This window comes from Carassius auratus, chromosome 24, assembly GCF_003368295.1.
Source record: "Carassius auratus strain Wakin chromosome 24, ASM336829v1, whole genome shotgun sequence".
In the NCBI taxonomy this organism is placed as follows: domain Eukaryota; kingdom Metazoa; phylum Chordata; class Actinopteri; order Cypriniformes; family Cyprinidae; genus Carassius; species Carassius auratus.
Window position 1 is genome coordinate 14393708 of NC_039266.1, and position 27840 is coordinate 14421547.

Consider the following 27840-nt stretch of genomic DNA (forward strand, 5'->3'; position numbering starts at 1 on the left):
TGTTCCTCAGGGGGTCTATAGTGCACTGTCTGATGCAATACTGTAGCTGACGGCTGAATGGTTGCAATTTTATCTCTAATAGTAACGATTTTAGAAGTAAAGTAGTTCATAAAGTCATTACTGCTGTGGTGTTGGGAAATGTCAACACTTGTTGAGGCTTTATTTTTTCATTAATTTAGTCACTGTATTGAATAAATACCTGGGGTTATGTTTGTTTTCTTCTAAAAGAGAAGAAAAGTAATCGAATCTAGCAGTTTTTAATGCTTTTCTATAGGATAGGTTACTTTCCCGCCAAGCAATACGAAATACCCCTAGTTTTTTTTTCCTCCAGCTGCGCTCCATTTTTCGGGTTGCTCTCTTTAGGGTGCGAGTATGCTCATTATACCATGGTGTCAAACTGTTTTCCTTAACCTTCCTTAAGCGTAAAGGAGCAACTGTATTTAAAGTGCTAGAAAAGAGAGAGTCCATAGTTTCTGTTACATCAAGTTGTTCTGAGGTTTTGGATATGCTAAGGAATTTGGATAAATCAGGAAGATAACTTAAAAAGCAAAATTTACAGTTTTGGCTATATGAAGTTTGCACAAAACTAAATAATGATCTGAGGTATCATCACTTGGCTGCATAATTTCAACACTATCAACATCAGTTCCATGTGACAGTATTAAATCTAGAGTATGAATTCGACAATGTCCTGAAACGTGTTGTCTAACCCAAATAGAGTTCAGAATGTCTATAAATGCAGATCTCAATGCATCTTTTTCATTATCACCATGGATATTAAAATCTGCAACTATTAAAACTTTATCTGCAGCCAGAACTAATTAAGAACAGAATTAATTTGCTATTTTTGGACCAAAATGTATTTTCGATGCTTCAAAAAATTCCAACTGATCCTCTGATGTCACATGGACTACTTTGATGATGTTTTTCTTACCTTTCTGGACATGGACAGTGTACAGTTCACACAGCTTCAATGGAGGGACTGAGAGCTCTCGGTCTTACGGGTTTGGAACAACATGAGGATAAGTTATTAATGACATAATTTTGCTATTCGGGTGAACTATCCCTTTAACATTTGAGTGTAATTGTCTGACTATAAATATCAGACACTTTTGCAGGATAAAGAAATGACAGTAAAAGGAGACTGACTGTGATCAAATTGCACGCAACGCATGTTCCAGCAAAGCATTACTGTGATTTATATATATATATATATATATATATATATATATATATATATATATATATATATATATATATATATATATATATATATATATCTTTACTGTTTAAATTTTTGATCTAGAGATTTGAACTATATTTACTATGTACAATGATTAACAAATGTATTAAAACAAATTTATATAAGTATTTATTTTTTATTGTGCCACTGCTTCTTAACTATAACAGTATTAGTAATTACCAAAATATTATTTTAGCTTTATGTATTGGTTAGACCTCCAATATGCATAAGCTTTTTAGTAACAGTAGTAAGCTATTTTAATGCTATAATATAATTATTGCTGTTATCTGTGAAAGGCAGAGAAAAATTGTCAAGTGCTTTATAGTGCTTTTATGAGATCCCAATCTCAAATCAGTCAAAAAGTACATAACCAATGCCAGCCAACATGTGAGCTTATCAAAGGCAAATGAGGCCATTTTTATGTGAATAAATACTATTTAATTGTTTGAGTTTGTTGTTTGTCCAAAAATTACGATAACATTTTTAGGATTATTATTATTTGTATTTATTTTTTAACCGTTTGCTAAAATATTTTTGTTTTATGACAGGTGGTTTAATACATTAAGCACTGTATGTTTTAATAGGATTCAGTTGGTACATTTGTTTTTTGGACATTGGGCAGAATGTGGAATAATATATTTTTGTCAATCTCATTTGGTTAAAAACAGCAGTTCCCTTATTCTATTTAAGTAAAGCAAGTTCTTAATTGCAGAAAAATAGAAAGCATTTTTTCTTTGCAAAATGTAGAAAGCAGCAGTAATCTACCTTTTTTTTTTATTTACGTATACTGCAATATTACAAAATAATCTTTCCTTTTAGAACAGCATGATATGTGTAATGTAAAATAAATACTTCAATCATAATTTATCTTCTATATTTCCATACATAATTCCGAATAATCTGGTAATGGTGAATTATTTTTTCCCAACCAACATAAAATAATTCCCATTAGTTTATATTTGAATATGTAATCAACAAGGTCCATTCCTATTGTAAAATGCCTAGGGCTTGTGAATCAAAATACCTATTATCTTGGTCACCCAATCTTGCTCTCATTCAGCATTGCACTACACAAGTTATCTTTTAGTTAATTCAATCTAAGTCTCTGAAACTCTGTATTGAGGGCTTTTGCGCCGCTGGAACCTTTACATAGTACCTTAACTAATTGTGGAACTAACCACTTTTTGGCATTTTTGCACCGCCTGAACTGGGTGTGATTTTAGTGCTGGACTGCCTGTTTCGAGAACCAAATTAGCTCCTACTCTGGAGGAGGGTCTAACGAGCACAGCTGGTACAACCAGTGACACAAGTACACATTGATTGGACAAACGCGTATGGAAACGCCCTCAGCCTGCCATGATTTAGAACACTGTTAACATACTGTAAACATTGTCAACTTATTTCGCAAGTTTGCAGAACAACAGTAGATAAATGGATGCTGAAGTGCAGGCACTTGTAGCAAATGTAGCACTGACAGTTGTCGTTGGAGATTGTTAGTCCTCCTTTCCGTTCTTTCAATCACTTCTCGCATACATGGTCATTCCATGTCCATTGTGAAACCTGTGAGACAACAAAAACAGCTCTGATCACAGTGTGCTCCATCATCCTGTTGTTAACATTGTTCTTTGTTTCCGTTGTTCAACGCCGCGCACAAATAATGCTGTCAACCGGCTTGCGTCACTTCCTTGTTCACACTGTCGGTGAAAATGCAACCTTTTAAATGGTACTGGGAAATAGTTTTCGCAAAATCGTCCCAGTACTTTACATTTAGTATTGGAACTAATGCGGTTTGAAATGCTCTTTGGAGTAACGTTCATACTGTATTCCAAGGATAACAAGATACAAATTTTAGAAGTCTTCAGATATTAGATATAAAGTTTTAAGCATATGCAATCTTTTTATTTATATGTTAAGACCAGTCATTAAATAATGTATATCTTATTTTAATTAATCTATTATTATTTTAATAATCTGCCATGGAACAGGAGGGGCACATACCTTTTTCTCTACCATATATGGAGTTTGTTTTCTCATCAGGGATGCGCCGATCTTATATTCATATCAGGTATCGGCTCTGATACTGCCATTTCTTTTTCTCGTATTGTGTATCGGCCAAGATTATTCTGTGTACCCATTATTATGCTTGATTTGTAAATACATGTCTATGATTTAGCAAAACATGTTCTTGCCGGAGTTGAATATTGTTTTGTTAATTACTACCGGGTAGGGCTGCTTGATTATGACACAAATCATATTCATGATTATTTTGGTAAATATTGTAATCACAATATTTAAAACAATTATGAGGGGGCCATATGACCAAAACTTTATATGAGTGATTTATTTAAACCTCTGGAGTCTTAAGGGTATTTTGGGGGCCTGGAGAAGTTTTTTCATGCCCTGACATTTGTACTTTTTTCAGTTTCTTATAAATACCTAAATGGCTAAAGTCTAATCTAACTGTAATCAGCACATACTTGCTTATAATAATATGTGTGCAACATGTATGTACATGATTGTGTTTTTGAAAAAAAAAATTGTTCTGCGTGGTTAGTGAAAAACTAAAAATGTTAAATCACTTGAATAAGGCAATAAAACACATACAGAACATTGGTTCCCGGGATTTTTGAGAACTGCAGCTTGTAGCCTAGAATTTTTCTTTTTAAATTGTGAAAATCATCTTGTTTACTCACTTACAGAAAACAATATATTGATTTAAATTTTCTAAGACACTTTTTGTTGGTAAAAGTCATATGCGAGTAGGCATCAACTATCATGAATATCATTGTGATTTACACCTGAGAAGACAAAGGCCAGCGTTAGAGGTCAACCGATATATCGCTCGGCCGATATATCGAGCCGATATTTGTCATTTTTTAATATATATTGGCATCGGCCGATATCAGTGTTTTGTAGCGCCCGATTTAAAGTCAGGCACGTCGGCGGGCAGCCCCGTGTTATTGGTGCGGTGGAAAGTGCTGCTGCTGCCACTGCATGTGAAGCAGCCCAAGACAAAACTTTTTGAAGATTCAACAACTGCCCTGGGAGATAAAGGTAGTCAGAGAATTTCACTCTGTAAACGGGGAGAAGTTGTCAGCTCTTACAAACACTGCAGCGTGATTGAGGGCTACGTTACTCCGCCCCGCTCACAGACAGCCCCGCGCTCGGGGAGACAGCTGTCCTGGAGCTGCCCAGAATGGTGAATGACATTTGTTCGGAAGCATTGTTTGATGCAGACAATAACCATTTTTCCATCCAACTCATTTGTATTTAGGGATGCCAATATTTGATAATTTCCATGATCGATCGTTGTTTAAATTAATGATCAATTAATGCTGCAAAATGCGTCTGCAGCGGTATTATCATGTGCAAAAGCCACTTGGAAAAAAAATCTTTCTCATCTGAATTAAAGGGGTTTTAGTCTGAATAAAATTCTACTAGAGGTACTGTAAAATGAGTAGATGCGATTATGATCATTTGATAAAATGAAGAGAGCGCGCCATACGTTGGAGATTATTTTACTTTGTTGACTGTTTCCCGTCAAGGTAACCGCTGAATGCGCCTCTTTAAATGGTTTTGTGGTGCTCGTTGTTGTATTTTAAAATGCAACTGCAATGTTTTCAAATGACACTATAGTAGTGGTGAAACGGATCATCATTGATCCGTGATCTGTTCAGATCAATATCTTCGGCTCGGCACAAACGTGACCCGCGGATTGATTTATGAAAAAAAAAAAAAAAGTTGCGCATGTTCAGTCCACACTCAGCGGTTATGGCGAGCGGAGGAACGGAGGAGTTGAACGCCCTGCGCATTTTGGCTTCCCTGTCAGATATAATGATGAAGGAAATAGGTTAAAGTGAAAAGATTGTGCCAGATCTTTATGAACAGGAGAAGAAAAAAAGTTGTGGATAAACTATTCCGAGCATCCTCTGTTGTGCTCACGACAGACGGGTGCACGTCCAGGGGGATGGAGAGATATGTGACGATAACTGCTCACTTCATTACAGCAGACTGGGAGATGAGAAGTCCGCCTATTATGTTAAAAAGAAGATATTATGCCATGTGCACTTTAAGTTGATTTCATATATTTTAATTTAATAATTTAATGTTAATTAAAAAAGACAAAACGTATGTTTATTTGTCTTGGCCTTTTTTTTTTTTTTTTTTTTTTTTTTTTTTTTTTTTTTTTTGCTTATCAGAAAAATGATCCGATCCATACGAGGACAAGTGAGCGGGGGTTTGACTAGATGTATTTGGAGGTTATTGCTCACGTCTCCTCCTGCACATATCCAAATGTTTCCACATTCGCAATGTATCTGAATGTTAAACTATATATTTTTTTTTTTTTTTTTTATGTAAACTAGACGGAAAAGATCATTCTCTTCACATGAGCAAAAACGTTCTTGGCATAACAGCAGAGTGGACCGGTATACGGTGTATTTAAACTGACCAGTGTAACTTTTTAAATGTTTGGTTGACTGTACTTTATTTTAATAATGAACAGACTGTGATCGATGTAAGTTTGAAATTAGACTGCACTTTAGATGTTCTGTGTCACTTATACCAAACACAAATGTTGCTAGTGTGTTTGCAGCACTACTGTTATTTATTTTTTATATATATTTTTTTTTTATATTTTTCAGTTTAATTGATTTTTATTTCTAAAATTGTATTTATTTAAATGTATATTTGTGTTTGCATTTATGTTCCAACAAACTTGAAAAATTCTACTTGATAAATGCTATAAAACTTTTATGTAAATGATTGACACATATATAGTTTAATTCTTGGTCAGTTTATTAATTTGTTTGGTTAACTTTGGATACATTTTTTGTAATTATTGTAATACGGTGCAGTGCACAAAATTAAGATTCGAGAGATGGTTCAAGTCAGTGCTCAATTAATGATGATAAGTTTAGAAATGTTGTTCATCCACTTATTATTAGTGACATTTTATCATGCAAATGAATGGGGAAAACTTCGAGATATCGGGCCTAAAAATTGGGAGGACATATCGGCCATCGGCAGAACCCGACCTCTAAACATCAGCATCGGCTATAGAAAAACCCATATCGGTCGATCTCTAGCCAGCATAATGAGCTGCATAATGAGCCTTTAAGTCAGCTGTGTCACTGAGAGGGGAAGAGTTACAAGAAATAATGTAAGGACAAAATATATCTATAGAATTTTATGTTGGTAGTTTTAGAATATATTTAATTATCCCACAACATAATTTAATATCCACTTGGGGGAGCAGTTAAACAGTTTATAAGAACAATCAAAGCTGACTTTCAAACTATTTTTTTGCATCATTACTCCAGTCACACAATCCTTCAGAAATCCTTTTAACAATCTGATTTTCTCCAAAAAAAAAAAAAAAAAAACATTTATTGTTGTTATTATCATCATTATTATTAATGTTGAAAAGAGCTGAGAATATTTTTCAGGTTTATTAGGGGAGATAAATTGAAAGAACAGCATTGTTTATTACATTTGTTACAGTTACATTTATTTGTTACATTTATATTATTTACATCAAGCTTTTGAATTGTATAGTATTGTATATTGTTACTGAAACTTCATAATGTCTCACTTGATTATACATTTAGTCAGGAATTATAGTTTGGAAAAAGTCTTTGGAAAAAGTCTAACTAGTAAAATGTTTACACGTTATGTGAACTTTAGTACAAGTATATAAATAAATAAAAAGAGACTTACTGGTGTTTATGAAATCCAAATCTCAAATCCTCAACCACATCACATATTTTTGGGGTGAATTATGTCTTATTCCTCTCATCGCGAAGCAAACAGTAAAAAAAAAAAAATTGAAGCACAGTCTCACTGCTTTTTCTTCTGTGTGGTCGTATTCTAAGCCGCGCACTTCAGTTTGAATCTGAAGAGTGCCTTCAGCACGGGGGTGTGGTCACATTAGATATAATGAAGGGAGACCTGAAAAACGGACATTGCGTTGTTTTCATATGGATTACTTTATCACAGAATATTTGTTTTCGGTGGCACTTGTTTAGTTTAAAAGCAGACATGTCAAGCTTTCTATAGATATCTCTCATGTCTCTTCGTTGAGTATTCACGGAGTTACAGTTCATTTTAATGACGTGTTTGTAAATGAAGATCAGCGCAGACAAAGGCTGCAGACAGCACACCTTGTTTGTTATCTTTATAAGTGCACAAAGTTCTGTTGTTATTATGTCTGTATTAAAAAAAAAGTAGACCCTTTACAGATTCGATTGATGTATTGCTGTTATCTGTACGATCAAAACTGAAAGTGTAATTTAATTTCTTTTCGAGGTTATCAGGAGAAAATGACTCATAACGCATATACGTGTAATCAACTCCAGAGGGTTAAAGAAAGTGATACATATCAAATATGTATTTTCTGTAAATACGGTTGCTATGACATCTACATTGTAGAGACCAGCGGCATTTCAAACAAACAAAAAGTCCACAAAATTATTGGAAATTACTGAAAATAATTAAACTGTCATTAATAAAAAAAGCAAAGGACAAATACAATAAAGATAAAAAGACTAAAAAGATACAAATGAAACAAATTGTGCTTTAATGTTTATGCAAGTCTCAAGCAGTTTACAGCCTACTAAAGAAATTAATAATCAAATGTAAAATAAAACGGCAGTCTTCACTGTAAGAATTTAACTTTTTTTGTTTCTTAAAGCTACAAAAGTCCTTCACTCAAGAGTAGGGATGGGTACCAAAACCTGGTATTAAAATGGCCCCAGGGCTAAATTATGAAAGACCGTAGTATCAGTAAGATCTGACGGTATCGGTTCTGCTTTCGGTACTGGAGGGGAAAAAATTAATGTACTATGTATTTTTGCTTAAGACGTTTGTGCGTGAAATCTGCGAGATCTCTCATGCGCGCCTTGTGAGCTGTCGGTCAGTCACACACACACAACAATAACGAGCGCGGCGCACACACATGCATAAGGGGCCACATGCATTCATATATTATGCGCGCTCAAGTTCGTTATTTCAAATGTAGGCGTGCGGTATGCGTGCTCATAATGGAAGCGACGCGCACGCGGTTCGACGAGCTTGTTCTCTCCAGGCGCATCCGCACCGCATCGAGTTAAAAACATCTCAACTTTTCAGAAAGCCGCAAGCGCACCGCAGGTCATGTAACTTCCTCACCTTTTCCGTAATAACGTTGAAAGCTCAATCAAGATGAAGGAACAGCTGATGGCTCTATGTGGATTTTTAAAGTCATTTAGTAGCAGAGCTACTGCAAGCAGTTTTTAGTGCTGCAAATCCATTTATCCATTGCTGAAATTTTTGCGTTTTCGTGGAGAGAGAAGGTCATGGTTGCTTAGCAGTGGCAGACTCCTCAGGAGCGCATGTGCCCGAAGGCTTTGGGGGAAAAATCAGAAAGCGGCGTGCCTAGCGTTTTCCACGCGTTTTTAGACGCGATATGTGAATGGTCCCTTACAGTAAGAAAACTCCTGCTTAATACAAAGAGTGAAGATGGCGGAGACAGCAAAACGTTTCCAAAGTGTGGTTATACTTCACTAGAGTTGATGCAGACAATGCTGGTTGTCATAAGTGCAACAAAATGTTTCATGTAAGGGCGGAAACACAAGCAATCTATCAAAGCATCTTTCAAAAGTGCATTATGTGCAGACAGAGAAATGCAAAGTTTTCGACTGCCTAAACACAACACAAAGTAACACTGTGACACAAAACAAAGTACCGATAAGTAATACCGTTAAAACCTTAACGATACCCATCCCTACTCAAGAGCAGTATGTGATTATAAATGTATTTTATTTGATTAATAAGCACACAGTCGCAGGAGGAAAATAGCCCGCTGTTATTTTAAGAGCCGCACGGATCCAAATTACCATAACACATGTATTTTCATTCTTAACTCTTTACATTGATTTATTACATGACCGACGAAGGTATACATGAATAATCACTAAGCACGGCATTTTGACCCATTTTTGCGTGTATTTGAGAGGTTAGGTGCGCACCTTGAGCTAAATGATGACTTAACATGTCCGTGTTCCATCTCTAAGCGCATATCTCTTCCTGAGGAGCAGCGAAAGTTCTTTCACGCTGTTAAAAACATGAATAAATATACTTTTATAAATGGAGCATGTCCCATTATGTAAATGTCATGTAACATGATTTTACTGATTTGCACAGGAAATTGGGCTTTTATGGAGGAACAAAAGCGCAGCATTGCAAAAAGGGGGTGGAATGGGGCACAATAATCATTTTATCTCAATTATTGTATTTTCATGATCGTTGGAGGCCAAAATCTGAATCAAGCCGTTTTTTCAATTAATTGCACCGCCCTGCTATCGGGTGTCTATGAGAAGAAAACGCAGGCGTAGAAAAGAAAAGCTCAATAACTGTTGCACAGATAATAATACACTATGCATCAATTTCTCTTCCCTTTGTGCTTTGCAATTTTTAATGCAAAGTGATGCATGCTTTGAGTCACAAATACAGTGCAGCATGAAGCGCTTACAATATGCACATCCGGTGTGCAGAATGATGTGCTTAAAGTACAGTGTGCTTACTCAGCAAAATATATCTGGAAGCAAATGCCTACATGCCATGTATTTTAAATGTGTATGTATATATCTATGCGTATGTGTATAGCATTGTTTCTCCTTAATCATGCATTTACATTTAGCAAACACTTTTATTCCAAAGCGATTTACAAATGAGGACAGTGGAAGCAATGCAGCAAACTGCTGCTGCAAAAAAAACCCATAATAATAAAAAGGATATTTAACTGATGTGATTCATTGGTCTAAGTCCCTATTTTAAACAGACATTGTGAGCATCACTATTATGAACTGTAGTGTTTGTCTGATAGTGATAGTGCTGTTAGTTATTTGTGTAATAACCTGTTCTGTTTTGGTAGGTCTGTTGAAAGGGACCGGTTTGGACGCTCCAGACCACGACGATCCACCTCCAGAGAGCGTGAGAGGAGGAGGAGGAGGAGGAGAAGTCGGGATGAAGACAAGTTCAAAGGCAGTCTGTCAGAGGGTATGAAAGCAGACCATGACTCCTCCTCTGAAGAAGTGTGAGTAATAGTGCTTTTTTCAGGGCTTGAACCTTGAGGTTGCATATGAATAGTCATGTCAAAAAAGTTCCTGTTGATGGTGATACTGAGAATCTAGTCAGTTTGGGGTACTTACTCGCTGTTTGAAATGCATGCAAATGCATGTTTGCATGATCACAACTGTGTACATGCATATGTGAAGAAAGCTTGTTGTTGGACGGTTACAGTGTGTCCTGGACATTTTCATCAAGTGAAATTGATTTGACTGACCATAGGACTGGACCAAAACCAAATTAAATTACAATTATTATTTTTTTTGGTTGTCAATATGATTTATATGATTGTTTTGTTCGTCTTGTGTCCTTGTTTGTAATTTGTGCCTTTTTGCCTTGTTATCTGCTTTTGTAACTGAAGACCTGGAGCAATATAATTATTTATTTTATTTTAGCTAGTTAAGTAAGAATTTTGTGTTTAAGTCGTTATTTGTTCATAGAAAAAATTAAAAGGTTTGTTCTAACTGAGGTGAACATTATATTTTTATTAGGCTGAATATTGAAGATGTCAATACGTTTTGTATATTTGTATCTATAGCTCCATTTATATAAATATGGAACTGAAAATAAAAGGCGTTAAGTTTGTCACATCAATCATAAGTGAACACGTTTGCAATATTTACAGAATACAATATAGGGGCTGGCATGGGCTAGCTACCCATGTCGGCAGGGGCCGGTCACAAAACAAGGACTCGGATCCACCCAATCATTGCTAGGGCTGTCACTTTTGAGAAAAATCAAATTCGAACGGATATCGAATATCATCAAATATCTATGGCTGTTCACATATCGTGCCTAAAATGAGTGGAAAACACTAGACGCGCCGTTTTCTCCTTCCCCAAAAAGACGCGATATGTGAACGGCCCCTGGCCTAAGGAGATTCAATCACAAATGTTTAACAGTGAGTCATAAACAGGACTATCTGGATTATTTTTTTTTACTTAATGTTTGAAACAGCAGGTTATCAACTTAGAATAGCAATTCATATGAAGTGCCACTATGCATATCCCACAACATAAGGCTAAATGAAAAAAAAAAAAAAAAAAACGATTCACATGGTTTATGCAGGGTTGTAAAAGGTAGTAAATTAAATTATGCCAAATTAAGGCCAGTAAAAAGTATTAAACGTCATCTGACGAGGTAGTAAATTTTCGAAGCCCCATCTAACTGGGTCTATATCATGGGTGTCCAAACTACGGCCCGCGGGCCTACTGCTTATAGAGCATCACAGTCCTGCCCACAGCCCGAGAGAGCTCTGGTGCCGGATGTAAATTTCCCATTCATTTCTCCCATTGACTTTCGGAAAAATCCGTATCTAAAGAGTTTTAGAGCATGTGTGAGGATAACCAGCTATGGCTGAACTCATAAGCATATAACAAATCATTTGGAGTGAACAAATTAAGAGAAAATCCCCAAAAAGTCAAAGGTACAAGACTGTGTAAATATTTTCATTTTGAGCGCAGGAACTACTCATCCCATAAACCAACACTACTCATTGAATTCGACTGAAGCCACAACCACGAACGAGCCTTTCGAGCGACTTCCAAATCTGATGATGGCCGCTCGCGCAAACTTTTTCCTCCAGTGAATTTTCTCATGGCAACCATGGAGATCATGATTGCACTAAGTCTACCGTATAAAAACACAACACAGGTTTTTATTTTATTTTATTTTTTTATTAATGATCTTCAGTCTTCGCGGGGTTTAACCAGACGGTTACACAAGCTCCACCAATCAGATGCATCACTGTGGGATTGTGGGATTGTTCAGGATTGTGGGTAATGAAGTACTTAGCCAAGACATCACGAATAAAAGGCATTTATATCAAAACAAGGTTAGTACCCCATGATCCTTTTGCGTTTATATGAGCATATACTATCGCTTAGTACAGCCGTAGCTGGTTTTAAGTCTTCCATGTATGATTACATTTTTATGGCTTATACCCCAAATGTCAATGCAGAAATTGCATTGAATTTTTACTTCCGGCACCAGTTGTGGGCGGGACTGTGATCAGGGTTCCCACCCTTCTTGACAGTAGAGCTGAAGATCTTTGCCCGAACCCAACGGGACCCGATGGGTTCGGTCGGGTTCGGGCTTAATTTCTATCATCTTACGCGGGCTCGGGCCGGGCTCGGGCTTGCGCTCCAGTTTGCGAGGTAAACGAGCGGTCATGTGATGTTTCGATTAGCGCGAGAAAGATGCGAAAATGAATGCTGAGCAGGTGTAACTGAGGCTTGCCTCTGGTGATTACGTTTTGGTTGCACCAGCAACTAAAGCAAAGTCTGAGGTGTGGAAAAGTTTTGACCATGATTATAATGAGAATAATGAGTGAATAACGACACCCCATCAGTGAGCGCAGGAGCGCGCTGAAGACATCTACAGTGGATTCAATCATTTTCCTCCACAAAAACATGTAGACCTAGCCCAATCTCTGTGAGTAAAGGTTTTTCAAATGATAACTAAATATTCATTGAGTCTTAAATGCATAATTTTGACAGAGTATTTACGCTAATGTTGGCATTATTCTTTTATTAAAGCAAATCCGGCGGAGCCTTTATCTTAATTTCGTTATTGCCAAATACCCATCTTAATTTAAAATGTATCTTATTTATTTTTTTAAATGACTCCTTTTTATTGGTGCGTTGGTCTATTTATAGGTTAAATGAGCCTATGTCTAGAATGCTGAGATGTTACGATGTGACAAAGGACTTATTTTATTTCTTTATTCCAACTTCCAAGTTGTCTAGTCTACGTTAGTTATAAGTAAATTATGTTAAAACATGAATAAATTGCTCATTGTTGGCAAAAGGCAAAAGAGCTGTGTGCGTGCGCACATTTGAATAATGTCGGGCTGTAAACGGGTTCATGCTTTAAAAAAGCTGTCAATCAAAATGTACTTGTCGGGCTCGGGCCGAAACCTGTCGGGCTCGGGTCCTGTCGGGCCTAACTTTTAAGGCCCGATTACAGCTCTACTTGACAGTACTTGAAAGTACTTGAATTTCAGACATATGGATTCAAGGCCTGGAAAGTACTTAAACTAATATAGGTCCTTGAAAGTGCTTTAATTAAATTTGAAATCAGTTTTGTTCGTGCTGCTATTTTTTAAATTGTCCAATATGTGCTTCTGTCAAAAACATAACTAAACATGGGAGGTTATCTGTTTGATCTCTGACGTGATCGTGTGCAGCACCGCAAAGTTGATTCTGTGCTTGCTTGATCTAATATTTTGTTTTGTTTTTTTAAATGTTGTCAATTTAAATAGCAAATCAGAATAGCTAAAAAAAATCAATGCATATGTTTTGAGACAAAGGTCTTCTTTATGATTTTCAGTTTTGTTTATGATAATTAAAGCAACGGTTTTTAAAACACGAAAGAATATGTAAATGTATGGTATTTTGGGTGAAAAGCGACCCCGCTGTAGCGACTAAAGGCGCCGTGAAACTAAGCCAGAAAGCCAGAAACTAAGCCTTTTTTGCATAGGCCTATCTAAAGGGTTAATGGTCCCACCTAGTGATCAACTGTAAAAATAACAAATTTTACCTTTTCCCAAAAGGGAAAACCACAAACAATCAAGAATGCATGATTATATGGTGTAATGGCTTTGCAATCAAAAAATGACATTATAATGGAAGTCAATGGGGCAAAAACAGCCACCAACAACAAATGAGGGAGAAAAAATTAAAATCTAATGCTACACAAAAACTAACAATGCATCAAAGCCAATCTTGTTACTAATCTTTGACATGCCTAAGACTGTGATAAAAGGTAAAATAATATCCAGTCCACAATAAATTTTTCAAATCAGTGACATCATTTATGATCTTGGTAATTAAAGAGTTAAAATCTTGGATTAAAAAAAAAAAAACATTTCGTAGTTTTGATCAGGAATGAGTTTGATTTAATAGATTTATGCAAAAGAAAATTGAAAAAAAAAATTATCTGATACATTTTTACAGCAGTTTAATTTAGTGGATGTTTTCATCCACGAACATAATGAAAGGGTAGTGAATTTGCCCTCAGTGTACCATTGAGTTTTTGAAAAATGTCAAAGCATTTTTCCCAAAATTTGTGTAAAAATGAGATTTGTCACCAAAAATCATTCCATTAGCTGAAACACAGAGAAAGTTGTGGCCAAAATAAAACTCAGCTTTACCCCCTAGTGGATGAAAACGTCCCCAACAACGCATAAGGGTTAATAATGTTTACGCGCCGCACGCTTCACATGGATGATTATGAATCTATAGCTTGTGGTCGCGTAAGAGTTAGTGAAGGGAGACGTAAAAGACTGGACATTGCGTTGGTTTCATATGGATTACTTTATTACTTAATATTTGTTGTCGATAAGACTTGCTTAGTTTAAAAGTAGACAAGTCAAGATTTCTATAGAAATATCTCTCATATCTCTTTGTCGAGTATTTGAGTTTGTTCATTTTCATGGCGCATTTCTAAATGAAGATCACGCAGACCAAGGCTGCAGACATCGCACTCTGTTTGTTTTCTTTATTTTATAAATTCACAAAGTTTAGACCCTTTACAGATTCGATTGATGTATTGCTCTTACCTGTATGATCAAAACTGAAAGTGCAATTTAAGTTATTTTCGGCGATATGCCACAAAACGGCTATATGCATAGACTAAACAAAAAATATTTTTTTTTTTTTATCAAAATGCAGAAAATAGTACAAACTCTGCTAAAGTGATTGTTTTGAACAAGTATTAACTTAAACATTATAAAAAAAAAACAAAAAAAAAACTTATTTTAGCTTAAAGGGTTATTCCAGTAACACTATCCTTCAGAAATTATTCTGATATTCTGATTTGCTGCTAAAAACACTTATGATAATGTTGAAAACAGCGGAGTAGAATTTTTTCATGTTTCTTTGATGAATAGAAAATTCAGAAGAACAGCATTTATCTGAAATATAAATATTTTGTAAAATGCTGTCTTTATCATCGCTTTTGTTCAATTTAAAGAATCCTTTCTAAATAAAAGTATTAATTTCTATAATTAAAATAAAAAAGGACAAAAGACAAAAAATAGACTCTAAGCTTTTGAATGGTATAGGGTTTAATGTTGCTGAATTTTGGGTCCTTCTATTCATTAAAGAATACTGAAAAATGTACTCATCGGTTTTACATATTGATCATCAGCAAATCATATCAGAATGATTTCTGAAGGATGTGACACTGAAGACTGGAGTAATGATGCTGAATATACAGCTTTGATCACAGGAATAAATTACAATTTACAATAAGTTCAAATAGAAAACAGTTAATTTTAAATAGGAAAATATTTCACAATTGCTTTTGCTGTACTTTGGATCAAATAAATGCAGGCTTGGTGAGCAGAAGAGACTTCTTTCAAAACATTCAAAATCTTATATAAAAAAAACTGTATACTGGTAGGCTATATTGATTACAGAAATATTATATTGTAATGTTTTATATTATATTGTAATGTTATGTGTGTGTGTGTAATTTCTGTTCCCCTCACTTCTGAAAAAATGGCTATGCCCCTGCACGTCTTTATTGAGTGAATGTGCAAATGTTTAATGTTAACAGGTTTTACTATGTTATTAAATCATTTAACAGCTTTTTATAAAAAATAAAAAAAGGTGAGAAAAATGTATTCTTAATTTAAAAACTCTTTAAAAAACCAGTGTAATAAATTTTTAACAATATTTCAGAAACTGCATTTGAATATTACCAGTATTGAATTTATTGGATTTCAAGTCCTTTAAACACGATTGTCTAAAATGGTTTAATTTTATAAAACCTACACATTCAAAACATCATTATTAGTCTGATGTTTATGTAAATATTAAGTGTAAGTGAAATGGTAAATACAGTAAGGACTTTCATGATGTTATGTGCTGGGAGTGTGAATTTCAAAGGTGCTTGATTTAATAAAATGGTGCTTTAAATGTCCTTGAATCTGGTGTTCATGAAAGAGTGGGAACCCTGTGTATTGTTAAATAAAAAGGACCGAAAACCAGTCACACAGAATACATTTTTTTTTTTTCATTTAAAAACATGACATGCAGTGGGATGGGGAACAAAAACCCAACATAAAGTCATTTTTTTAAAATTAAATACATTTTACATGTCTTTCTAAACATGCGGCTCTCTTGTGCGAGAAGCGAGTCCAACGGTGTCCCTCTAGAAAATGTGCGAAATATGCATTCTGTGTGAATGGATTGGTTTCAGTTTTGATGTAAACAAGATCTTCTCCACATTGATGTTGTTCTTTTTTTTCTTTTTTTTTTCGTAGTGGCTTCAACTGGATAGGCTAACATAACCTTATAATGCAATGCCACATACATCATCATCGCATCTTGTGCACCCCTGATAAAGATCAAGTATACTTCGGCCGCCAGCACACTGTCTGCATTGTTATTTTCATCATCCGCGTGCGGGCATTTTTTGAGATGGGCGAACCGTGTGCATACACGAGGTGAAAGATGAGACAGCAGATAGTGCGTGCAACATTTTTGCATTCGAATGTGGATTTTTATTTTAAATTCGACATTTATTCAAAATTAGATTTTGTTATTTTTTTTGTTTTTTTGGCAGCCCTAGAATCGCCTATGCGATTGTTGGTTGTTGACATTACTAATCGTAAACACACCCATGTTGAAGCCTGCAGTAAATGTTTTGCATTATGGCAGTCCACTCTGCTTATTGTTTTTCGAAAATGTTACACTCCTGTTTGTCATTGTGCACGTAACTTCACACCAATAAATCATCAGAAATATTGGTCTTTACATTCGTCCTGCCCGTTTTCCGTGTATTTACCTATATTTGGTGTTATTTGCCATATAAAACGTATTTAAAATGATTTTACAATCGATTCAATGAACACTTGTCACTCAAATCAAACAGGATTGATCACAAAAGTGACAACCCAAGATAGCAAAGTCAAATTTTTCTCTCATTTGTAGGTTGCATTGATAGTAGTGGATGCAAGTAAAACAGTATAACAGTACCTTATTTTTTTTCTTCTCACCTGAAATTCATGCAATAAACATGTTTTTGAATTATGCGCCCAAAGGCACGGGTTGAAGACCCAGTCAGTGACGTCACGATATGCTAATTTGTTTAAATTCATACCCATGTCATCGCCATCACCAAAATTTTCCTTTTTTTTTTTTTTTTTTACATTGAAATTTGAAAAAAATAGACCGACCTACCGACCTTTTTTTTTTTTTTTTTACTGCAAACCAAAATATTTTTAAGAATGGCCTAAATATATCCACATATATCCGCGGATATGCATCTTTGTTCTATGAATCCTTATTGACGCTGTTCAGTGAGTCTATCTGAACACAAATAAACCGCTCCAGATGTGACTGAATATAAATGAGTGGTGAACTATTCAAAATGTGGCAGAATATGGATTTATTATTTTGCACTCCTGACATAAATTACTAAATAACTGTCACTGCAACAATGTTTTATCAAAACATTGGTCATATATCGAAGCTAGTCTTTAAACTTTCAATTGATGCACAGTTTGTCCAGAACAAGTAAGAGAGTGATGTTTAAAATGCTGTTAAAGGCAAACAATAATAAACTGGCCGTCGCCCATCCTTGCACGCAAAGTGGAAGTAGTGAACAAACCCGCACACCTCTGCCATTCATTCATTCATTCACACAGAGACGTGCAGAACATGCAGGATTCATATTTCAACCAACATTTACAGATACTGGTCCATATGGAGATTTGATTAATTTATTAATTGATTAATTTTGACAAATTCCATATTTAAATGGAAGTTTTATTTTCATCACTTGATTTTGAGATATTGTCCGTGTTTTCTGCTTCGCAGAAATCATAGCATTTGTATACATCAAGAACCGGGTTGACCGGGTACTCGGCACCACCAGTACTTAGACCTGGTACAGTGACATTTTCATTTTTTTAGTACCGACTTGGTACTGAAGTACTGGGTCTTTTGACAGCTCTATTTTATCATTTTTACATTTATTTTTAAGCAAGAAACACCCCAAAATGGACAAAAAAGCAGGTATAAAAACATGAAGTTGTAGGAAAAAAGTGCAACAACCAATTAAATAAAGCGTATAAAGTCAAACTAAATTGCACTTTAAAAGCTTAATATTTAATAAAATGTTAGAACATAAATGATCGGTTATGTTTATTCTTTTATTTTTTCTTAACAAAGAGCACTATACATGGCTAAACCCATCAGGATTTGTGCCACCAAGAAACACGCAAAGTTGAGAATAAATTAAGCTGTATATAACAGTGAATCGACAGGATTTTACCAAAAGTGTAAGGTTTGGTGAGAATAAGACTTATAATAATGTAGGTATGAGGATTGTAAGAGTTTTTAGTGAATGTTTAATGGCAAAATATATTTTTCTGTAGTCAAGTCACCTTTATACAGTACTTTAACTAAACAGATTGTCAAAACAGCTTTACAGGATCAAATAGGAAAATAGTGTGTCAGTGCAAAAGGACAATAGTAAACACTCAATTTTTACTTAAAGGCAGTTAGTTCATCATTGAAGAGTAATACTTCAGTAAAAAAATTATTTGACTTTTGTAACCCTCCTATTTGAGAACATAGCTGCATTTAACAGTAACAATCTTGTCATAGAAGTGATTGAGTCTTTTGAGTCTTTTCACTAATTTGAAATTCACCTTAATGAACATGTTTAGGATGGAGGACTTTGATGCTGAAGAGGAGGATGAAGAGGCTCTGATTGAGCAGCGACGACAACAGCGACTTGCCATTGTCCAGGTATGAAAATATAACAAATTTTCTGAGAGACTAACTTTTTTTGAGAGAACATGATCAGATTGTACTTCTATGAAACTGTTCTGTATTGATATAGAAATATAAAGCGGTAAATGAGGACAGCAATATGGGCTCCATGGCATCAGAGCCTAGCAGCCCTCAGAGCAGCATGCGTAGTCGTTCACCTTCCCCTGATGACATCCTGGAGCGGGTAGCAGCTGATGTAAAGGAATATGAGCGGGAGAATGTAAACACTTTTGAGGCCAACATCAAGGCTAAGCACAACCTCATCACTCAGGAGAAAGAAGGTATTATACTCTGCCATAAGTTGGGTTATTAGCTGGGTTCTTCGTTCTCGCTTGCTTTTCAGGGAATGTTGGGCAATGTTAATGTGCCAGAACCGGATGGTCTTTTCCCTATAAAAGCACATTAAATAATCTGTAATCTATTGGTTTACTCTTGTTGTCTTTTATGCAGGAGCCAACCCAAAGAAACCCTCAGCACCCGACATGTTCACGGAGTCAGATGACATGTTTGCTGCAGATTTTGATGTGAGTTTATTTGGTTTTTCTGCAGCTTTAAGATTAAACCAGTTGGTTATTTTGAGAGATCTGACTGCTTTGTCACTCCCATTACAGAGTGCCAGACTGAGGGCTGCAGGTATTGGTAAAGATTTTAAGGAGAACCCCAATCTCAGGGATAACTGGACTGATGCAGAAGGATACTACCGTAAGCCTAATTTAAATCCAAAGTCTTCCTTCTTTTTTAAATGCAGTGCATTTTAAATGCAGGAATGAATAATTAAAAACATCACTTTTTAGGTGTGAACATCGGTGAGATACTGGACAAGCGGTATGATGTGTATGGGTACACTGGACAGGGTGTGTTCAGTAATGTGGTCAGAGCCAGAGACACTGCCCGGGCTGGCCAGGAGGTGGCAGTCAAGATCATCCGAAACAATGAGCTCATGTTAGTACTCCTCTTTTTTGATTTTGCCTTGGTGCTCTTTTGTGTTTTACCCAAATGTTAGTTTTCAACCATATCTAATCCTTTGTAGTCATGGCTGAATTTTTTATTCAGTGGTTTTGTTTGTTGTGTCTTCAGGCAGAAGACGGGACTGAAGGAGCTTGAATTTCTAAAGAAGCTGAATGACGCAGATCCCGATGATAAATTTCACTGTTTGCAGCTCTTCAGACACTTTTACCACAAACAGCATCTCTGTTTGGTGTTTGAACCTCTCAGGTAATTTCATGGTTGCTGATTGTGTGTGCATCTGTTTGAGAAAATTGCTAAGGATGCAATATATATTTTGCCTGATACCAATGCAAAAATTAGCTGGAGCCAATAACATCACTTTTCACCATTAAGCAGTGTGACTATTTTTAACATTTCTTATAAAACTTTTTTTTTTGTCTCCTGGAAATTCAGCTTTGCTATTACAGGAATAAATGACATACACCTTTTCACTTTTCCATCCATGATGAGTTTGCATCCCTGCTAGATATATACATGTAGAATTTTACATTCTTTGTGAATAGGGCATGAAAACATTTTCATGCCATAAGAAAAGGTGAATGTTTCATATTTTAAAATGTTGAACTCTGCAAAGTGTACACATGTTTGAAATGGGGCTGAACTAAGCCTTGAAATGAGGAGCTTCCCTAATTAGCCTCATCAAACTAATTCCAAGATGAATATCATATAATAAATATGAATATTAATGTCAATATGTTCACTAATATAAAATGCATTAAATATCATCTCAAACATGTATTTTGCATTAGTCATTCACAGCCGTTTTCGCTGTGTTTGTCTCTATCAGTATGAATCTGCGTGAAGTGCTTAAGAAGTATGGTAAAGACGTGGGGCTGCACATCAAGGCAGTTCGTTCCTATAGTCAGCAGCTCTTTTTGGCCCTCAAACTATTGAAACGCTGCAACATCCTTCATGCCGACATCAAACCAGACAACATATTGGTGAGCATCATCTTTATGGCTGCTGCCTCCAGAGACTCCATTCATTCACTCAGTCTCTCTTTCTGCAGGTGAATGAATCAAAGACTATTCTTAAACTCTGTGATTTCGGCTCTGGATCTCATGTTGCTGACAATGAAATCACTCCCTACCTAGTCAGCAGATTCTATAGGGCACCTGAAATCGGTAAGTTGCATTGTAGCTATGTGATTAGCAGGTTTACCTATGTTCATGTTATTATATTTTAGTTTCCACAGATTTTTTCACAGCTGAACTTGTGAATGGGCCTAGTAATTGGATCTAACTTTCTCTTTCTTCCCAGTCATTGGTAAACCATATGATTACGGCATTGATATGTGGTCAGTCGGCTGTACCCTGTATGAGCTTTACACTGGAAAGATCCTGTTCCCTGGCTCTTCCAACAACCACATGCTGAAGCTGGCTATGGATCTGAAGGGCAAGATGCCCAACAAGGTATTGAAACTATTCAAACTTTTTATTTTCTTTTTTGTAACTTGCTTATTTGTTACATTTAAAAGATAAAGTGGGGAAAAAACGATAAAACTTGCCTATTTTTTTTTTCTTTTTTACAGTTTTTCATTATCTTTGATATTTGCTAAGAATTATGTGCATTTCTCAAAACAATTTGTACAAACAGCACCATGGATTGACTGTAAAATCCTGTAATTAAATAAAAATATTTAGTTCGTCTCTCGAAGGTATTTTTTCAGTGAAGATGTCAGTGCCATTATAATGAAAAGTCCCTGTGTCTTTTTTTTTACAAACAAAATCATCAGTATGCTTACCGTATTTTTCGGACTGTAAGTCGCACCTGAGTATAAGTCACATCAGTCCAAAAATACGTCATGATGAGGAAAAAAACATATATATGTCGCACTGGACTATAAGTCGCATTTATTTAGAACCAAGAACCAAGAGAAAACATTAGTCTACAGCCGCGAGAGGGCGCTCTATGCTGCTCAGTGTAGGCTACAGGAGCACTGAGCAGCATAGCCCACCCTCTTGCGGCTGTAGATGGTAATGTTTTCTTTTGGTTAATTTCTCTTAGTTAATTTCTCTTGGTTCATGTCAAATTAATTTTGATAAGTAAGTCGCACCTGACTATAAGTCGCAGGACCAGCCAAACTATGGAAAAAAAGTGTGACTTATTGTCTGGAAAATACGGAATTCATATTGTTAATATAACAGTGCACTCTGTTAGTTTTACCTGATGTAAACAATGGAAACAGTTTAGATGACAGTTACTTTATTGAAATGAAGGCTGTACTGCACTTATGTATGCCATATATCCATTTCAAAAGTACACATTTACACATTACTGTATGTGGGATATTGATTGAAAGAGACTGGATAGGAATTAGGGGTGGGCAATATCTCCATTTAAAATATATAGAGATTTTTTAAACACGATATGGATCGTATGGATTTTGACACATCGTAATATCGATATATATTGTTTATATTTAATTCTGACATTGCTTTTTTGTCTTCTCTGTGCTGTGCTCGCCTCCGCATCCCTAATTTTGTTCCCCCTCCCCTCGTGTTGACCATGGCGTCATCTGCAACCAGACCTGAGGCTGCAGAACTAGTATATAAAAAAGGACAACTGGCTTCATTATATGGAGATACTTCTGTTTTAAGGCATCGGGCGAACAGCAGGCAGATGTCTACTGTAGGGCCCTATGATTTCTACGATGTAGAAAAATGCGGACGGAATCCAGTCATAAAAACGGAATTTACAGTTTAACGTGGAATGTCACGGAATTTGGCTAATTTTAAATGAATTAATCAAAAGTAGGTCATTGCACTTTCATCAAATCGTGATATGGACTAATATCTGTAAATAGTAAGCCGGAAAAGTCTATTTAAATATGAATCCTGCAATGAATGTTCAGTGTGTCTGTGTTAATGATTGGCGCAGAAGCGCTTCTTCGTTTTATTACACACATGGAAGCGTGCGTGACGCTCCTGTGATTTCAAGTCTGTCTTCTCACTAAATGAGGATATGAACACATGAAGAACATCTCCAGAACTGCTTGATCTGAGTAAAACTAGTGTCATATATCACATCATAGACTGTAGTATCACATACACAGAACTGTAACGCTAAACCCGTCAAAATACATTTACATAGACTACTACTACTACTATTTAAAATGAAACGTACATAATTTAAGGAATAATCGCACAACATTTCTTCCATGTATTATTTTTAATATTAAATCCCCTTTGTTTACCAAAAAATAAAGTTTTCTTAATTATTAATAATTAAAAGATAAATTAAATTAATATTTTATGCCTTCATTTGATAACCAGAAAAACGTGAATACACCAAATTTCAGAAGGGAAAAAACATTTCACATAAGGCTTTTTTAAGGAAAAAATGGTTTAATGCATTTAAATAATTACACTTGCTTAAACAATCACGTAACAATAAAACATATGAAGAAAAAAATAAAACCTTTAATAGGGCCCTAAACATGAAATATTTGGCATATTTGTTTTTACAGTAGTTTTTGGGGGGGGGGGGTATTTTTCGTGTAAATATATCGAGATTTTTTTTTGCCCAGCCCTAATAGGAATCACTTGTACCTGTGGTCTGAAAAAAAAATGAAACATTACAACATCATTGTATTATAGAAAAGAAAAAGAAATATGGGCACATATTGCACAAAGGTGAAAATAAAAAATTCCCAAATTATTGTCAGAATTTATATCACTTTGTGTTGTGTTGTCCTCTGTCTGTGTATGGTAGAGATGGGCACTTGGGTTAGTGACTCTGATTTTCATACACTTCAGACTCGACCTGAAATGACTCCAGACATGACTTGAGGAGGAACTTAAACTTTGAAATTTTTTGTTAACTTTTCTGCTCAAGATGTGAATGTTTTGATTATTGTTTTTAGATAATGCTTTAAGGCTAAAATATTATATATTTCAGTTGGAAAACCCTGAACAGAAACTGTAAATGTTAAATGTAAAAATGCATTGCATGTAAAAGTTTTTTTATTTAATTTTTTTGGGATCTCTGCTTGGAAAGACAATATAGACGCCATGCTTAGGAACTTTAATTGAATTGTGCTCGTTGTTGTATATAAAAAAAAAAAAAACAATTGCAATGTTTTCAACTGACACATGGTATTTAAAACAAAATGATCCCAATCGTAACTCTGGCGTGCATGTGACTGCGCTGCACGTTAACTGCTTACATCGGCGCTGCTGCAGCACAACACTGTTGCTCACATTAATTTGATCCTGCTGGATTCTGTTCTAGAAAATGTCAGGTTTTAAATTTTTGCATTCCGGTAGGCCTATTTGCTTTTAGTGGATCTGCCATAGAGTCAATTGGTTGTTCTTGGAGATAGCGGGTTAACTCCGTGTCAGCGCGCATTCTCTGATCGGTAAAGGGGCAGAGATTTCAGACCTCCATTTATTAAGGAAATCGGTCACAAAACTCATCATCCGCGGCAACGTTTTTTGAGCAAATTTCAAAGCCGCACCCGCCCGCCATCCGCTGATTGTTGCTATGGCCATGCAATGCTTTGCTGATGCGAGCCGCAAAAAAAATGCCATTGTCTGTTCTAGAAAGGAGGCAGCAAAGATATTTAATGCTAATGTATGAGGCATAGGCCTACGCTGAGTTTCATTTACGATGAGATGCGCTCTAGTTCACAGTGCAGTGAAAGTGAACGCGGCGCGCTGGTGCTTCCATGTCGGTTATCATTGTCTGCTATATTTGCTTTTTATTTATTAAAATACATGCAATTGGTTGATGAAACATTTATTAAAATTAAGACAAAATTTGTACAAAACGAAATTCGTTTTTAAGAAAGGTTTTCTACAAAGCAAAATTTTATGAAGTGGTAAATATCATGTCTGATGATTTACAAAACTTCATTAAGTGGTAAAAACCATGTCTCCCGATATATTGCGCATCTTATGATCCTATCTAAAAAATGTTTGTAAAAAATATTTTAATGACACTGTTTTGGCGGTTATAGAGTTCTAATGATGGTGTTCAACTATAACCGCCGGTCTCACGGTTATATACAAACCGTCACACCCCTAGCGTCACCGTTTAGTGACATCATTGAATGCTCCGGAATAACGTATTGTCAGTGTCTGTCACAGTGCCAGTCCAGCAATCCAGCAATTATTTATTTACATATTATAAACTCTGATTATGACAAGTGTGGTATAAAAGCTTTGTTTATTAGAGGAATAATAGGTTGATGTTAGATCGTGACCATGCAGTTAGAGCCTATAGCCTTCATTTATGTGGCTTCATTCTGGTTTGCAGGTTGGTCACCAATTCAGAAACATTTAGGCATTGTTTCTTTTCCTGAATCTTCACAATCTAACCCTCTAATTTTGCAAGTTTTTTTATTATCGTTCACTTTTAATCATGGTTTTCGCATCATGGGAAATCATGGGTTATTTAGGGAATAAAATTAATGAAACAAGGACAATTGCCACAAATTAAGTTGTAGGAACTAATTAACAAGTTGTAGGAATGAATAGACTACCTGTCCTGTCACTGTGTCCCGCAGTTATCTGATGAAATTACTTAGTTATTACATTTCTATTGCTTTTCATGTTGAAGAACTTTTGTTGTTTCTATTTTAATGTACTTTAAAGTTTAAATCCCATTAAAAGCTTAATTTGTAAATTTTGAATGAATGATGCATTTATATACCATCACCGTCACTCACAGCCACTTGCACGCAGCCCAACATTAAATCTTTTAACCAACCATCAATAACTTTAATCGATTGCATCTCTTACGGAAAATTTATGTCATCAATTAATCGTTGACATCCCTAAAAGCAAATGATAATGTAGGAAACCGCAGACAATCCATATAGCCTACATAATCAGTTGCATGAATGTACCAAAGTAATCGCAAAAGAATTGTTCAAAAGAATGAAAAACTGCTTTTATAATGTGCACAAGTGACTAGATCAGTGGTTTTTAAACCTCTCCAAGAAGTACCCCTAGCACTGCACTTTTTATATGTCTCCCTATATCTGATACACCTACTTCAGGTCTTGCAGTCTCCACTTATGAGTTGGTTCAGGTGTGATAGATGAGGAAGATTTACAAAACGTGCAGGACTGGGGGTACTCCAGGACAGGTTTGAGGACTAGATTATTTTTTGGAGGTTGAACAAGTAGTTTTGAGAATTTGATTTCTAATTTGATAAATACACCAAAGTGACTGAGAAAACGTGTAAATATATACTCACTTTATTATGCCATTTAATTCTTTTGTATAAATCCTTACATGGTGTTTTTTTTAATTGTGTAGATGATCCGGAAAGGCCTGTTTAAAGACCAACATTTTGACCAGAGCTTGAACTTCCTGTATATAGAGGTAGACAAAGTGACTGAAAGGGTACGTTCCAGTTCATGTGTTGGTTTCCACTTTCATGGTGTTATTTTTTTCTAATTGGCTTTAATGCCATTCACACAACTATGATAACAGCACACATCTGTTTCATGCCCTTCACCTTCTCTTACACATTCTTTCAAACTTTCAGGAGAAGGTAACTGTGATGAGCACCATTAACCCCACTAAAGACCTGCTCGCGGACATGATCGGTGGTCAGAGGTTACCTGAGGATCAGAGAAAGAAGGTCATGCAGCTTAAAGATCTGTTGGATGGTACTCTGATGCTGGACCCAGCTAAACGCATCAGCATCAACCAAGCCCTACAGCACCCTTTCATTCAGGAAAAGATATGATACTTTCATGCCTAACCTGTGACTATCCATTGTTCCAGGACTGAGCCAATAGACTCAAGCTCAGAATGTTTATCATCACAAGACTTTCAATTTTCTATTTTTATTCATGTTTTTCTAGTGATTTTTGTTTTGCCCAGTCATTTTATTATTCGGATCTCTCAGATTGGTCTTGTTTTTATTGTACAGATGAATACATAGTCATTCCCTTGAGAGAGAGGCATGTTTAGCAGTTATCAGACTTTGTCTTATTTAACTTCAGAAGTGACCGAAATGTGCAAAATGCATCATTTATATGTTAGTTTAGTGTTCAGATGTTGAAAGGAAGAAATGGCTGAGAAACAAGTTATTTTTGTGATTCTACAATTATAATGCAAATGTGTCCTTTTTGGTAACCATTTAAACAATTGGCTTCAATTTAGATTTACTTTATAATAGTTAATGATGTACAGCTGTTTAAAATAGTGGTTTTGCTCTAGTACATTTACCTCAAATGATACTGGAAATCACACTAGAAACCTTCTTGTCCCATTTTATTTGTCCCACCTTAAAAGCCTGTCCTATTAAGAAATTTACGTGGGTCCTTAAGGTGTTAAATCTTAGTGAATGATTCCAAATTGTCACTTTTTGACGACTAAATTGTAAATTAACTTGGATTTCCAAAAACTCTAAAGCTAAAGCAGGCCTGTTAGAGATGATGCTTAAATTTAAAGTCCCAAATATTTAAATTATGTGGTAGGAAGAGCCACAATGCCAACATTGAAGCGCAAAAGAAAGTCTCTCAGACATGCCCTGAGAGATGGGTGATCACTTATTTTACAGTGTAAATAATTCAATTTTCGCAGCATAAAACATGTTTTTCCTAACTGGGATTGTTATTATTTTTTAATAAACTTGAAAAATTTGATTGTGAAGGGAAATTAAAATGGCTACATGAGTGTAATCTTTTTAGTAATAAAAGGTTTTGCTTTTTAGTAATAAAGTGTAAAACTTTTG

At 35.5% G+C, this 27840-nt stretch overlaps 1 protein-coding gene across 1 annotated transcript in view; it reads left to right on the plus strand.

Moving 5' to 3' along the window:
• prpf4bb (pre-mRNA processing factor 4Bb) overlaps positions 1-27840 on the plus strand; it is a 47974-nt gene extending 20134 nt beyond the window's left edge. Inside the window, exons 4-15 of the mRNA XM_026201161.1 lie at positions 10155-10316; positions 19032-19113; positions 19208-19418; positions 19588-19661; positions 19749-19839; positions 19932-20079; positions 20215-20352; positions 20933-21086; positions 21155-21269; positions 21406-21557; positions 26412-26498; positions 26644-27840. Of these exons, the coding sequence (XP_026056946.1) occupies positions 10155-10316; positions 19032-19113; positions 19208-19418; positions 19588-19661; positions 19749-19839; positions 19932-20079; positions 20215-20352; positions 20933-21086; positions 21155-21269; positions 21406-21557; positions 26412-26498; positions 26644-26847 (1618 nt within the window). The 3' untranslated portion in view covers positions 26848-27840. The remainder of the gene's footprint in view (positions 1-10154; positions 10317-19031; positions 19114-19207; positions 19419-19587; positions 19662-19748; positions 19840-19931; positions 20080-20214; positions 20353-20932; positions 21087-21154; positions 21270-21405; positions 21558-26411; positions 26499-26643) is intronic.